General features: G+C 46.1%; 1 protein-coding gene across 2 annotated transcripts in view; it reads left to right on the forward strand.

The window, feature by feature from the left end:
- The window catches only part of cd2ap (CD2-associated protein), a 45,730-nt gene that overhangs the window by 25,715 nt on the left and 6,390 nt on the right, over positions 1-13,625 (forward strand). For both annotated transcript variants that reach the window (XM_083689301.1, XM_083689302.1), the window contains exons 9-14: positions 1,586-1,684; positions 2,262-2,315; positions 5,483-5,519; positions 7,480-7,533; positions 12,755-12,905; positions 13,129-13,238. In XM_083689301.1, the coding sequence (XP_083545427.1) occupies positions 1,586-1,684; positions 2,262-2,315; positions 5,483-5,519; positions 7,480-7,533; positions 12,755-12,905; positions 13,129-13,238 (505 nt within the window). The remainder of the gene's footprint in view (positions 1-1,585; positions 1,685-2,261; positions 2,316-5,482; positions 5,520-7,479; positions 7,534-12,754; positions 12,906-13,128; positions 13,239-13,625) is intronic.

Genomic DNA, 13,625 nt, shown 5'->3' on the forward strand with positions numbered 1-13,625 from the left:
ACCAGACGTCTGCAACGGGAGCCTGAGCCAGAGACAGATCAGAGTGTTTACTCCCTAATGGATCATATTATGGTTTAAGCAGACAGTCTGATCTCCAACCAGCACTCTGGGACGGGCAGAGCCATCCTCCTCAGACAGTCTGATCTCCAACCAGCACTCTGGGACGGGCAGAGCCATCCTCCTCAGACAGTCTGATCTCCAACCAGCACTCTGGGACGGGCAGAGCCATCCTCCTCAGACAGCTGGGACCGTGCTCTGGAGGGCGGAATGTTACTGAACCATCAGATAGAAACGTAGAATAGGAGAGTGTGAATCTCAAGAAATCGATCAACTCCTTCCCCCATATTGCAAACGTGTGTGTGTGTGTGTGTGTGTGTGTGTGACGTCTACCGAGTCCCTACCGTTGTTCACGTCTTAACTTGCGTCTCAACTAAAAGTTGCTGTGACTTCCTGGCATGACGTCATAACCCAGAGTCTACCTTTAGGTGATGACGTCTACAGGCCTACCACGCAGGCTTCTGTCGTAAGTACAACAGTCACCACGACAGTTCAGTTGGCCCTCTCTGTCTCTGACGCTGGATAGACACTTGGGACGCACGCGGTCCCTCCCGGTAGAATTTAGTGGTCCTCTGTGGCTCAGTTGGTAGAGCATGGCACTAAGAACGCTTAGGTTGTGGGTTTGATTCCTGCTGGACCATATATACTGAAATGTATGCACTCACTGCGATGTAAGTCGCTTTGGATAAAAGCATCAGCTAAATTACATATATATATATTATACCACCATTAGTGCTAGTAGTGGGACCCAGGACGGGACAGGCTGGGCTGAGGAGAGGAGTGGAGTGGAGACGTACCATCCAGAGGTTGTGTGGCTCTGAGTCATGGTTTGTTGTTTGAGGCCAAACTCGTTATGATGGATCACATTTCACTGTGGAGAAATTATGTGTCGGCGCCATCTGGAGGTCATAGTTGAGAACTACCCATGTTAGAGATGTATGGGGATGATGACTGTTGAAGGGAGGCATTGGTGGGGATTGCCCTATTCCAACAACATTTGATTGGCATCTAGTGCTGTTGTTATTGGCACAAAGGCATAATTGTTTATTCCAAGTTAACAGACCATGATGGAAAGAAGCCCAAGGACTTAAATGTGTTTTGTTCTTTATGGTTCAATGAAATACGGTCTTCAAATGGAGCCGCTTTGTGGTTTTTAGTTAAATCAGTCATCAATTAATTATTTGATTTCAAATATAACTATAATATAGCTTAATTAATCCCCTCAGTGACTGGTGAAATTGTACTGCACCAGTCCAATAAAAACAGAGTGACACAAAGAACATACACACAACAATACAGGACACTAGCAGAGTACAGACAGTCACAAGAAAGGTTCAAAGCTCTCCTAGTTAACGATAAAAAGGATCACCATATAGAAAATACTCTGAGATGCTCTCTAAATCCCCTGAAATGCTCTGAGATGCTCTCTAAATCCCCTTAAATGCTCTCTAAATCCTCTGAAATGCTCTGTAAATGCAGCAGTTCTAGTAAGTCTGTCTCTGGTGTTGTGTTGCTTTGCTTCCTTCAGGACACAGGAGAGCCGGGCTGGTGGCGGGGGGAGATCGGGGGCAAAGAGGGGGTCTTCCCTGACAACTTTGTCACTGTGATGTCAGACGCTGACAAAGAGGTAGGGCAACAAAATGTTGTCTGGATCAGGTTTGTCCCTGAAGTAGCCAGAATACTGGAAGTGTGGTCCTATTGTCTACCCTTGTTCTCCCTCAAGTGTATACTCCGTAAAGTGTATACTCCATAAAGTGTACACTTGATATGATAGTAGATATGGTGGTGCAAACTCCTTCTACTGCATGTGTCCATACTTGAATCAATCCTATACATTTAAAGGGATGTTCCACTTCTTCCTGGTTTGGCCCTTGGCTTTCCTGGTTTGGCCCTTGGCTATACTTGATTGGCCCAGAGAGTTTTCAGTTACATATTTTGCTTCTTTAGATACTGAGTAGTCATATTTTGGTCCCATAGGGCCCCATTAATTCCGGAAATATGCCCAAAACACCTTGCAGGCACTGCAAAAAATGTTTATAAAGGTGGAGCATGCCTTTAATTGCATGGAAGAGGGATTGAGGTGCACACTTGTGGGCGAAGCCTCGGGGCAGAGATTGAGATGCCCAAGTCCCTCATTCGTAGTCCTGAGCTCGTACATTTACCTTGAAGGTTTATTTATTGATGTATAACCTTTCACATTGCAGACTTCCACATCGAGAGGATCAGTCAGACTGTCCCCCAAGCAGGATCCAGAGGAGGTAAGTACATTGGTGTACGTGCAGGCAGAACGTAAATAAGGCCTTCTTCTCTGAGATGGAAAATAATGTCTCTACCTCCACCAGCCTCTCCTGGAGGGTAGCTACTGTGAGGATCACACACACCTGTGGCTGACGCTGGTTCAGGGGGAAAGGTCACTGCCTCAACCTTAGTCCAAACAAGGTGCATCAGGGGAGGCTGCTGGAGGTAGAAATCGGAGGACGGGCTTATTGTAATGCATGGAGTGGAATGAGGAATGGTCCACCAGCCTCCCCTGAGGGGCATGAATAGAGCGATGATCCAAAATATTCAGCTACACATGGAGGACAAACTTTAACAAATAAAATAAGCTTCTTTAATGTTAACAACAACATGTTTTCGCTATATTGCTTGCTGGTACTGGTTCAGTAGGGATTGAGAGTGAGAGGCAGTGCTTCTTCCATTCTATCCATGACTGTTTAGATTTATTTATTCCAGCAGCTTATCTACTTAACATTTTTTTAAATTATTTTTAAATTTTATTTTTAACTTTTTTTTTTAACTTACCATTCAGTCTCAGTTATAAGACACACTTCATTTTTTTTTTTAATACATTTTTGGCTGAAAAGCTCAAATGTACCCTTGAGACAGGGATATGTGTGAACTGACTACCCAGGTATTATGAAATCTTTCATATTCACACATACATCATACATACATTACCAAGCTCTCACATTGTTGATGTATTCACGAGACAATACCAAACATTCACTGTGTTGATGTATTCACTAATGCTCACACCTTTTACTAGAATCCAACAGTGTATAAAAAACACACAGTAGTAATATTGTGCTCCTCATGTCTCAAGGTACGACTCCTCAAGCTAAATCGTTTGACTAATAATAATCCCTCTCAAGGACCCCTTCCTCTTTAAGATCAGGCGGTAAGACTTCCTTTGTAGGAAGTTGAGTGATGGCCTAGTTCCTGTTACCCGTTCCTGTTGCAAGCGCTTGAGCACCCATTGGCCCCTGGGCTCAGAGCAGACACTGGCTGGTAGTGTTTGTGTTTGTGTGGTTCCCTTCAGTCATGGCCTGTGGAGGAAAACCATGCTCCGTTGCTTCATTCCACTGAGGTCAAATGGGTAAAGCGTGCCTCCTTGCCCTCAGCGTTAAGTGTGTTTTATAGGCCATAGTGTGTTTTATAGGCCATAGTGTGTTTTATAGGCCATAGTGGACCTGAATGATGTCTTTGTGCAGTCAGGCCTGAGTGGGTGGGAGGGAATGGGAGGAGCCTGGGATTCATGTGATGACGGCTGATAAAAGCTGGTCAGATTTTCGAGGGGAGGGTGGGGGGGGGGGTGAGGTGAGGGGTGAGGTGAGGTGAGGGGAGGGGAGGGGGGGAGGGTGGGGGGGGGGTGAGGTGAGGGGAGGGGAGGGTGGGGGGGGGGGTGAGGTGAGGGGTGAGGTGAGGGGAGGGGAGGGGTGAGGTGAGGGGAGGTGAGGTGAGGTGGGGTGGGGAGGGGGGGAGGTGAGGTGAGGGGAGGGGTGAGGTGAGGGGGGTGGTGAGGGTGGGGGGGGGGTGAGGTGAGGGGGGGAGGGTGGGGGGTGAGGTGAGGGGAGGGGGGGAGGGTGGGGGGGGGGTGAGGTGAGGGGAGGGGAGGGTGGGGGGGGGGGGTGAGGTGAGGGGTGAGGTGAGGGGAGGGGAGGGGAGGGGTGAGGTGAGGGGAGGTGAGGTGAGGTGGGGTGGGGAGGGGGGGAGGTGAGGTGAGGGGAGGGGTGAGGTGAGGGGGGTGGTGAGGGTGGGGGGGGGGTGAGGTGAGGGGGGGAGGGTGGGGGGTGAGGTGAGGTGAGGTGAGGTGGGGAGGGGGGGGGGTGAGAAGGAGAGGCTTTTTTACGCTGAATGCTCAGTAGAGGGCAGCCATGAATGACTCACCTTTCACCCTCCCTCCCTCCCTCCTTCCTCCTCCCCCGGTGGAGGAGATACAAGTGAGACATGAGATCAGGATTGATAGATACGGGCTCATTGTAATGATGCGTGGAATGGAATGAGGAATTATAATGAGCCCGTCCTCCGATTTCTGCCTCCACTGATGTTCGTCCACAGAGACTCTGCTCTACAGTATATGTTTGACCTCATCTCTCAGTGGCACTCTCGTCTGAAATGTATAGCCTGTCTTTCTGATTGTGAAGTACTGTTCTGGCTCCTGGCTGTGTCATCCAGCATATTACTGTAGCAATGCGTGTGGTTGAATTACCTGGGAGTGATTGAGTACTAACCCACGAGCCTCGCTGTTCATGCCATCTTGATACGAGATGACTGTTTGTTGTTATTGCAATTATTTCTCCCCTGGTTTTCGAGAAATTATGTCTGCATGGGTTTTCTGTTCACATTGCTTCCACATAAGGCTGTTTAAGCAGTCAGGATGCATACAGCAGAGAGACGTGAAGACAATCCCTCATGTGACACATGAAATGTCAAGCAGCTGCTTCGCCTCTTGAGACAACACATTTACACTGAATCATTCATGTACAACTTATGGCATTGTAGCACTGGTCTTAGGGACTTGTCCAAGATGTGTAGTCTAGTTGGTATGTACTGTAGTGATTGTAGAATGTGAAGCTTTATGTAGCTTCTACATTCTAGAATGACAAGTAGATGCTGTCAGTGTTTATACTGTTTTGGCAGTAACGCTGAAGGTATGGAACGGAATGGAATTTCATTGCACACACAGGCTTTATGACATGGAATCAGTGCTATGGTTGAGATTCCCTCTTCTAGTTTAAGGAAGCTTGAGGAGTCCTAGGCTAGCCGGGAAGACTTTTGATAATAAATAAATCATGTTTCACATTTCCTTTTTGTCAATAGTTCTTGTTGTTTGGTTCTATTGAGGGGTACATTCTATATGTAAATGGGTTTGTAATTGTGAATTAGTTCTCCACTGACTGACTATCTGATTAAATAAAGGTGAAAAAAATAGGCCCTGTGGCAGACTGGAATCCTGTCAGAATTTTTTATTCTGAAAATGTTTAGGGTTATTAAACATAATTAAGCATAGCATCAAATAGCTCTTTCTCTGTGTACCTGTTGGTTATGGAATGTCTCCTAATTTCTTGTTGCTATTTCAGGGAATGATGTTGAATGAGAGACCTCCTCCCCTTTAATGCCCTCTTTTTATTTCACTTTTTTACAGAGACCGAAGAAGCCACCACCACCATCTAAAAGCATAGGTAAGTAGTCTAATTCAGAATCAACATCAAGAGCTCTGCATAGGTAGAAAGTCCTATATACAGTGCCCTCCATAAGTATTGGAAAGAGGAAGCATTTTCTCTCTCTAAACGGTGAAACCAAACCATGTTGTACTTTCTAAACGGTGAAACCAAACAGAAAAACCATTGAATTAAAGCTGAGAATCTCTACTTTGACCCAACAGTAATTGTTTGATTTAAAATCCAAACTGTTGGAGGATAGAGATAAAAGAAGACAAAATGCTTCCTCTTTCCAATACTTGATTTTAACGGCTTAAGCTGTGTACTTGTGTCCCTTTTTAAAGCTTGTAAATGATTACTTCAAAGCAAAGGAAAGCCTGCTTCTTGCATGTGCTACCAACCTTCTTCACTTGACTTCCTGGCTGTGAAGGTGAATTTGACCCGGTCTTCTAGCGCTGGTTGTCCTGTGGGTTGATTTAGTCGTCTATTGCCCTCTAACATATGTTAGCTTTGTCTCTAGTTATATTACTCTTTACTTTAGGTATTTTAATGCTGCTTTCTAGATAAAGATCTCCTGGAGGTATTTTTTAAAATCTGTATACACTCACCGAGAAGTTTATTAGGAACACTGTACTAATACTGGGTAGGGCTCCCTTTGCTCTCAAAACAGCCGCAATTCTTCGTGGCATTGATTCCACAAGATGTTGGAAACATTCCTTTGAGATTCTGGTCCATGATGACATGATTGCATCACGCAATTCCTGCAGATTTTTCAGGTGCACTTTCAAGCTGTGAATCTCCCGTTCTACCACATCCCAAAGGTGTTCTATTGGATTCAGATCCGGTGACTGGAAAGGCCACTGAAGAACACTGAACTCATTGTCATGTTCATGAAACCAGTTTGAGACGACTTTTGCTTTGTGACATGGTGCATTATCATGCTGGAAGTAGCCATTAGAAGATGGGTAAATTGTGGCCATGAAGGGATGCACATGGTCAGCAACAATACTCAAATAGGCTGTGGCATTCAAGCGATGATTGATTGGTATTAACAGGCCCAAAGTGTGCCAAGAAAACATTTCCCACACCATTACACCACCTCCACCATGAGAAGGTGTATAGGTGTTCGTAATAAAGTGCTCGGTGAGTGTATATTTTACCTTTTATTTAACCTTTGTTTATGAAAACACTCTGTTGAGTTCACTTAGGCTTGAGGGCTTCTGGGGATAAACATGATGGATAAGCATCTCTTCAAGGCCTATGGCAATTTAGATTCCTCTCAGGATTGAAGGAGTAAATTCCAATTCACCAGTTTAATTGATATTCCTGAATGACTTTGTTTTTTGAACTCCTTCCACTTTGAAAACGCTTTTTTAACATTCTAGACTAGGCTTCTTTTTTCTTTCATCTCAACTTTTAATTCACTTGTCTCCTTTTTGATTGATATTCCTGTATTGACTGAGGCTATTTTTGTTCTTTGAAATCCCTTCGCTCAGAAATCTAGTCTTGTTTCACAATTGTCAACAGAGCACTTTAGTCTTTTCTTTGACTTCAACTTGTCTCCTTTTCGTTCGATATTCCTGAACTGACTGGGGCTCTTCGCACTGTTTGTACTTGAAGTCTGGATTGAAGCGTTTCTGTCTTTTCTTTGAGGTGATTGTTTTCTTAGAGGCATTGTGGTAATACCAGCAGCGAGCCTGTTCTGCAGAAAGCTTCTTATCTTCCCTCGCAATCTGCAGTTATGGACTCCTGCTGAGCGCTGCAAAAACATGCACTTTCATTGAAGAACTGGGACAGGAAACACTTGAATGCGCCTCCACATCCTCCTCCTCTCTACATGTCTCTGTCTGTCTATCTTCAGCTTGTGTTGTGTTCAGCTTGTTCTGTGATCTGCTTGTGTGGCAGGCTTCTCTCATAGACAGGAGCGGCAGTAAGCAGTGGGCTGCATTACTGACCCCGTGGAACATGTTTCGTTTTTCAGCTCACAAACCGGAGGTCCCGAGCGCCGACAAGAAACCCAGACATGAGGACAAAGGTAAGGGTCACCCGCCTACCTGCCCTCTCCCATCCCGCCACCCCTCCACCCCCTCCCCAAAACAGCACTGGAAACCCCCCAGGCACAGGAATGTATGCGAGGAACGGTGCCTAACACCCTGACCTAAATGTAATGTCCAGACATCTCCACCCCCTAACCCTAAATTACATGAACTTGAGATACAAATTACAATAAAGGTTTTCTTCCTTTCTCTAGCACTGTGACTGTGGCACTTGTTCTTATGGAAAAAATGTTGTGCGATGGCTGACGTATAGTTGATTCACTTACTTAGTGCCAACACATACTTACCAACACCCATGTCCTCCATGCTCCCTCGGTGATCCGAGGGACATGTGCTTCCCCCCAACGAGGCCAACATGACATCCACTCAGACAGGGACATTCGTTCTTCATGTACCCATGCTCCAGCATAGATAGATGGATGGATAGAAGGATAGATTCGTGAAATCAGAAGTCGTGAATCAGACCGTGCCATCAGGAAATTAGACCGTGCCAGTCTTTCCCGTTCATGGGGCTGAGGTATGTACAGCAGCTAGATTTACACAATAGCTGGCATCAGGACTTTGACTCACATTGGCATTAGACTACCTTGAAGTCTGGAAGCATCTGACATACTTTGAAGTGTAGTCTGAGTGAAGTGTGTAAGGGTTTTGAGTCTACGTCCAGTATGCCTTCAACTGCCCATTATGCCTTCTGCCGTTGTTTATGGGGCTTTACACACGTCATGGCCGATCACATTGTTCCATCCCGCACTGCTTTTAGCAACTATGGTGGATGGGTAACCAGGCCAGGCCAGGCCAGGCCAGACCAGGCCAGACCAGACCAGACCAGGCCAGGCCAGACCAGTACAGCTCAGCTTGGCTCAGCTCGGTTTGGCTATAGAGTGTGATTCGGGTGTTTGTGTCGAGAGTGTCTAGTGGGCACCGGCAGATCTGACAACATCCAGCTCTGTGGAGACGAGCCCTGAGAGAGGACTTGATTATTACAATTCATCTATCCCTCTATCTATCTATCTATCTATCTGTCTGTCTGTCTGTCTATCTATCTATCTATCTATCTATCTATCTATCTATCCCTCTATCTATCTATCTATCTGTCTCTATCTATCTATCTATCTCTCCATCTCTCCATCTATCTATCTATCTATCTATCTGTCTGTCTCTATCTATCTATCTATCTATCTATCTATCTGTCTCTATCTATCTATCTATCTATATCTCTATCTATCTATCTATCTATCTATCTATCTATCTATCTATCTATCTATCTATCTATCTGTCTCTATCTATCTATCTATCTATCTGTCTCTATCTATCTATCTATCTGTCTCTGTCTATCTATCTATCTATCTATCTATCTATCTGTCTCTATCTATCTATCTATCTATCTATCTGTCTCTATCTATCTATCTATCTATCTATCTATCTATCTGTCTCTTATCTATCTATCTATCTATCTATCTATCTATCTATCTATCTATCTGTCTATCTATCTATCTATCTATCAGTCCTTTGAGCAGGCAGGTTCCTGGGCAGGAGGAACTTTCTCCTGGCAGGAGGTCTGCTACTCAGATCAAATGGTGGAGAGGAGCCCTGAGGGGAGGAGGTGATTATGCTGATTATGTATCTGTCCATCAGTCATTTGAGCATGCAGAGCATCCCTAACCCTGGGCTGGGATACTCACCTACCTACAGTACAAACATCCCTAACCCTAACCCTGGGCTGGGCATCCCTAACCCTGACCCTGGGCTGGGCATCCCTAACCCTGGGCTGGGATACTCACCTACCTACAGTACAAACATCCCTAACCCTAACCCTGGGCTGGGCATCCCTAACCCTAACCCTGGGCTGGGCATCCCTAACCCTAACCCTGGGCTGGGATACTCACCTACCTACAGTACAAACATTCCTAACCCTAACCCTGGGCTGGGCATCCCTAACCCTAACCCTGGGCTGGGACACTCACCTAGCTACAGTACAAGCAACAGGTGATCTTAGTCGCCAGTGAGAGAGATTTGAGCTGTGTGTCTCGGTCTTGGTCTCTCTCTCTCTCTTTCTTTCTTTCTCCCTATCTCTCTCTCTCTCTCTCTCTCTTTCTTTCTCCCTTTCTCTCTCTCTCTCTCTATTTCTTTCTTTCTCCCTTTCTCTCTCTCTCTCTCTTTCTCCCTTTCTCTCTCTCTCTCTCTCTCTCTTTCTTTCTCCCTTTCTCTCTCTCTCTCTTTCTTTCTTTCTTTCTTTCTCCCTTTCTCTCTCTCTCTCTCTCTCTCTTTCTTTCTCTCTCTCTCTCTCTCTCTCTCTCTCTCTCTCTCTCTCTCCCTTTCTCTCCAGTCCTCATGTCTGGCCATGTGTCCACCTGGGTAAGCATGCCTGAGGGATACTGAGGATTTGTCCCTCTCTCCCTCCTCCTTTTACACAATGATGGACAACTTGGTGCAATCATATCTTTGAGAACACTCCATATAAGGACACTCCATATAAGGACACTCCATATAAGGACACTCCATAGTTTTTTTCTTTTGTTTTTTTTCTTTCTGAGTTTGATCATTCGGTATTATGCAAGCTTTCTGGCTGCAAATGCTTGCGTGTTTTGTGTGTGTTCACATCCCCCAGTAGTTTAGAGGAACTCGATTGCAGCCTGTTGCGTGTTCTTTGATGTGCATTGTGCATTCAGACACACAGAGGAAGCTGAGGCCGGCTCATTGTAGTGCATGGAACGGAATGGAAAATGGTTATCGAACAAAACACACATTTGGTACCATTCCTCATTCCATCCCGTCCATTGCAATGAGCCCGTCCTCCGATTTCTACCTCCCCAGCCTCCTCTGCCCTGCACCTGTGCCCCCCTGACTAGGAAACTGAACCCTGCAGATATGAGGAGGCTGTCAGGGAGTCTGTCAGCAGCCTGACGACCCAGCTCCCAGCCTCTGGACGATTGACGCGCTCTGTTCTGAGGGATGCTAATTCAATTAAGCACTTCTACCAGGGCTCATTAAAGACGAGAGAAGAGAAGACAGCAGCTCTGGTTATTTCCTTGTTGTTGTGAGAGCTCGCTGGCTGGCTGGCTGGCTGGCTGGCTGGCTGGCTGGCTGGCTGGCTGGCTGTCAGCCCTGAGATTATGAAGTTGGCTCTTCAATGAGTCATTTAGCGCCAAACGAGGTGGTTTCGCTGTCTGTTGCAGGTGTCTTAAAATCCTCTTGAGTTTTCAATGCACAGGATGTGGGTGGGTGGATGTATGCATGTGCATGTGCATGTGTTCAGCCTGTTATATCAAAGAAAAGCATTTTAAACCCTCTAAAAATATACAAAAACAATTAACTGTCCTTGGATTCAGTACCCAAAATTTTTCTTTTTTCTTCTTGCCAATAGCCCCTGGTCCTAGCCTTGGTTACTTGTTCTTATGATGACTGATGGATAGATGATTCACTTACTTAGTCAAATGTATTTGTTGTAAGTCGCTATGGATAAAGGCGTCTGCTAAATCCCATACATTTATATGGAAATGGACAGGCACTTTGCTTTTTTCGCTCTCTGCTTTTTCTCAAGTGGCAGCAATCAATGGATGAGTTCATATAATTAGTTTTCCAGAATTCTTGCAAAAGTCAGCCGTCCAAACCGCATGACTGATTTGTCATGTGTTTACCCGTCCGTGAGGGCATTTGCATACCTCTGGGAGGAGGGGGGGTAAAGAGGCTGGCGCATAGCAACACTATCATCTAATCTGTGATGCAACGACCGTCCGCCTCAGTTTACCGCCGTGGCCCAAGCCTCTGGGCTGCGTTGGGGTGGCGATGATTGGACCGCCACAGCACGTCGGTATGTTGGACACTGACATTAGCTGAGTTTGATTCGGCTGATATTAGCATAACCTTGAATGTTATCCTGTCATATATCAATCTCCCACACAGAATCAAACATTGTAAGCGCAGCGCCGACAGAGAATTCCCGTTGATTCCCATTCAGTTGAGATGCCTCAGTGAGGCTTTAGGGCTAACTCCCCCCGCTGCGATCTACGACCGTGAGACACGCGTGAAACGGGTTTAATAGTCGGCTTCTGTAGTCGATGTTCCAGCGGGTGTGTGAAGCGTAGACGTCGCTCGGCTGCTGTAGTATATAGTACACACACACATATACATACATACAGGTTGGCAGGCATGCAGACGGTCAGACAGACAGACACACACACACACACACCGGCCACTTTATTAGGTACACCTGTTCAACTGCTTCATTGAAGATGCCTTTTAGTTTAAGATTAGGCTTTGTCTGTGTCAGGAAACTGTCAGTTGTAGTTACTAAACTATCTATTGTACAGACTTTATATCCGTTGTAGAGTTGTTGTAACATCTGTTGTAGCTCCAGCGTTTCGGTCTGACAGCGTTAATAAGTTGATCGACGGTGAGAATTGTGAAGAGCAGCTGGTGTTTGACACACGGCATTTGGGTTGAAGCGGACCGTTGAATGGACGGGAGTGGGAGTGGGAGGGCGGTTAGCCGTTTAGCCAGCTTCAGCCAGTCCATTGACGATGCATTGTGACAGGGGCCTTGTAGCAGCACTGTAGCATTTAGCTACCGCCGCCGCGCCGTGTCTGCCGTCTGTTAAATAAAGCAGAAAATCGATTTGTGGGGATTGCTTCTCCTTGCTCGTTTTCTGATTTGACCTTTTCAGTCTAAAGACCCCCCCCAACATGAAGTGCTGCACTTAGGCTTACACACACACACACACACACGTAGCCAAATCCTCCTGTGAGAACTACTTTACAGCAGTGACTCCATCATTAGCGTCCCCTAGGTAACCCCCCCACCCCCCACCCCCTACCCCCTCCTCAAGGACAGCTTGAACCTTTTAATGCTTTCCTCCGGGCACATTTAGCAAAAAGGAGTGTGTGAAATAAGGAACATGATGAAAGAAAGTGCTACTTCCTTTTGATATGAAAAACATCTAAATGATTCCCATGCATATTACACATGTTTATTACACATGCATATTACTCATGTTTATCGAGGTTGATTGTTTACCTCTGTGATGTTTATAATGTATACCCCCCCCCCCAATGTTTCAATGGTAATGTCCCTCAGAACAGTTGATATGAAGCATTTATGAATAAAGCAGAATAAACGATTTATTTTTGTGATTATCCTAAATCCTCATGTCCCCCCCCCCCCTCTCTCTCTCTCTCTCTCTCTCTCTCTCTCTGTGTGAAGTTGACAAGGCAGTGCCAGACCACAAGCCCATGAAGCCTGCTGCCCCTGTGGTCCCCCCCAAGAAGCCTGTACCCCCGCCTGGGAAAGGTCGACCAGGGAACCTGCCCCCAAAACGACCAGACAAGCCTCTCGCTCCCTCTCCAGGGGCCAAGTGAGTGTCCCTCTGTACTTACCAGTCTGTCCATCCGTCTGTCCATCTCTTTGCACATTTACCCATCCGTACATCCCTCTCTGTCCATCCATCTTCCCATCTCTCCATCCGTCCCTTCATCCAAATCATTTTGTTAGCTTTTCATTTTTGTTGTTATTACTTTGTGCTTGTGGATTATTATCTTCATCAGCCTGTTTCTGTTCATCTCTCCCTTCCTCTTCAGGCACAATGGAGAGGTGCCTTCCTCGCGACCAAAGTCCGACTTTGAGCCAACGTTACCCAGCAAACCAAAAACGCTGTCAGGTGACTGGGGAGAGAAGGCACTGGATATGGGTATGTCCATGTGCTACATGTACCGTAGGACCCAACCCTAACCCAACCCTAACCCAACCCTAACCCAACCCTAACCTTTCCCTGCCCCGGGGGTCCTGGTATTGATCCCTCCAGTATGGTATTTATTTGACCTTAATTTTAGCAAGGAACATATTGATCCCCAAGGTCTCATTTTCAAGTGTGCCCTGACATTCTACCGAATACATACATTAAATATGAAATACACACAATCAATGAAAACATTTCCGTGAGCAGGACTCTAATTAGGGTCTTAAAACGACAGGCGGTCAGGCAGGCGGTCAGGCGGTCAAGCAGGCGGTCAGGGGCTGCGGTCAGGCAGGCATGCAGGCGTCAAACAGACAGGCAGTTGATTACTGTAATGGCCTC

This window comes from Argentina silus, assembly GCF_951799395.1.
Source record: "Argentina silus genome assembly, chromosome: 17".
Taxonomy (NCBI): domain Eukaryota; kingdom Metazoa; phylum Chordata; class Actinopteri; order Argentiniformes; family Argentinidae; genus Argentina; species Argentina silus.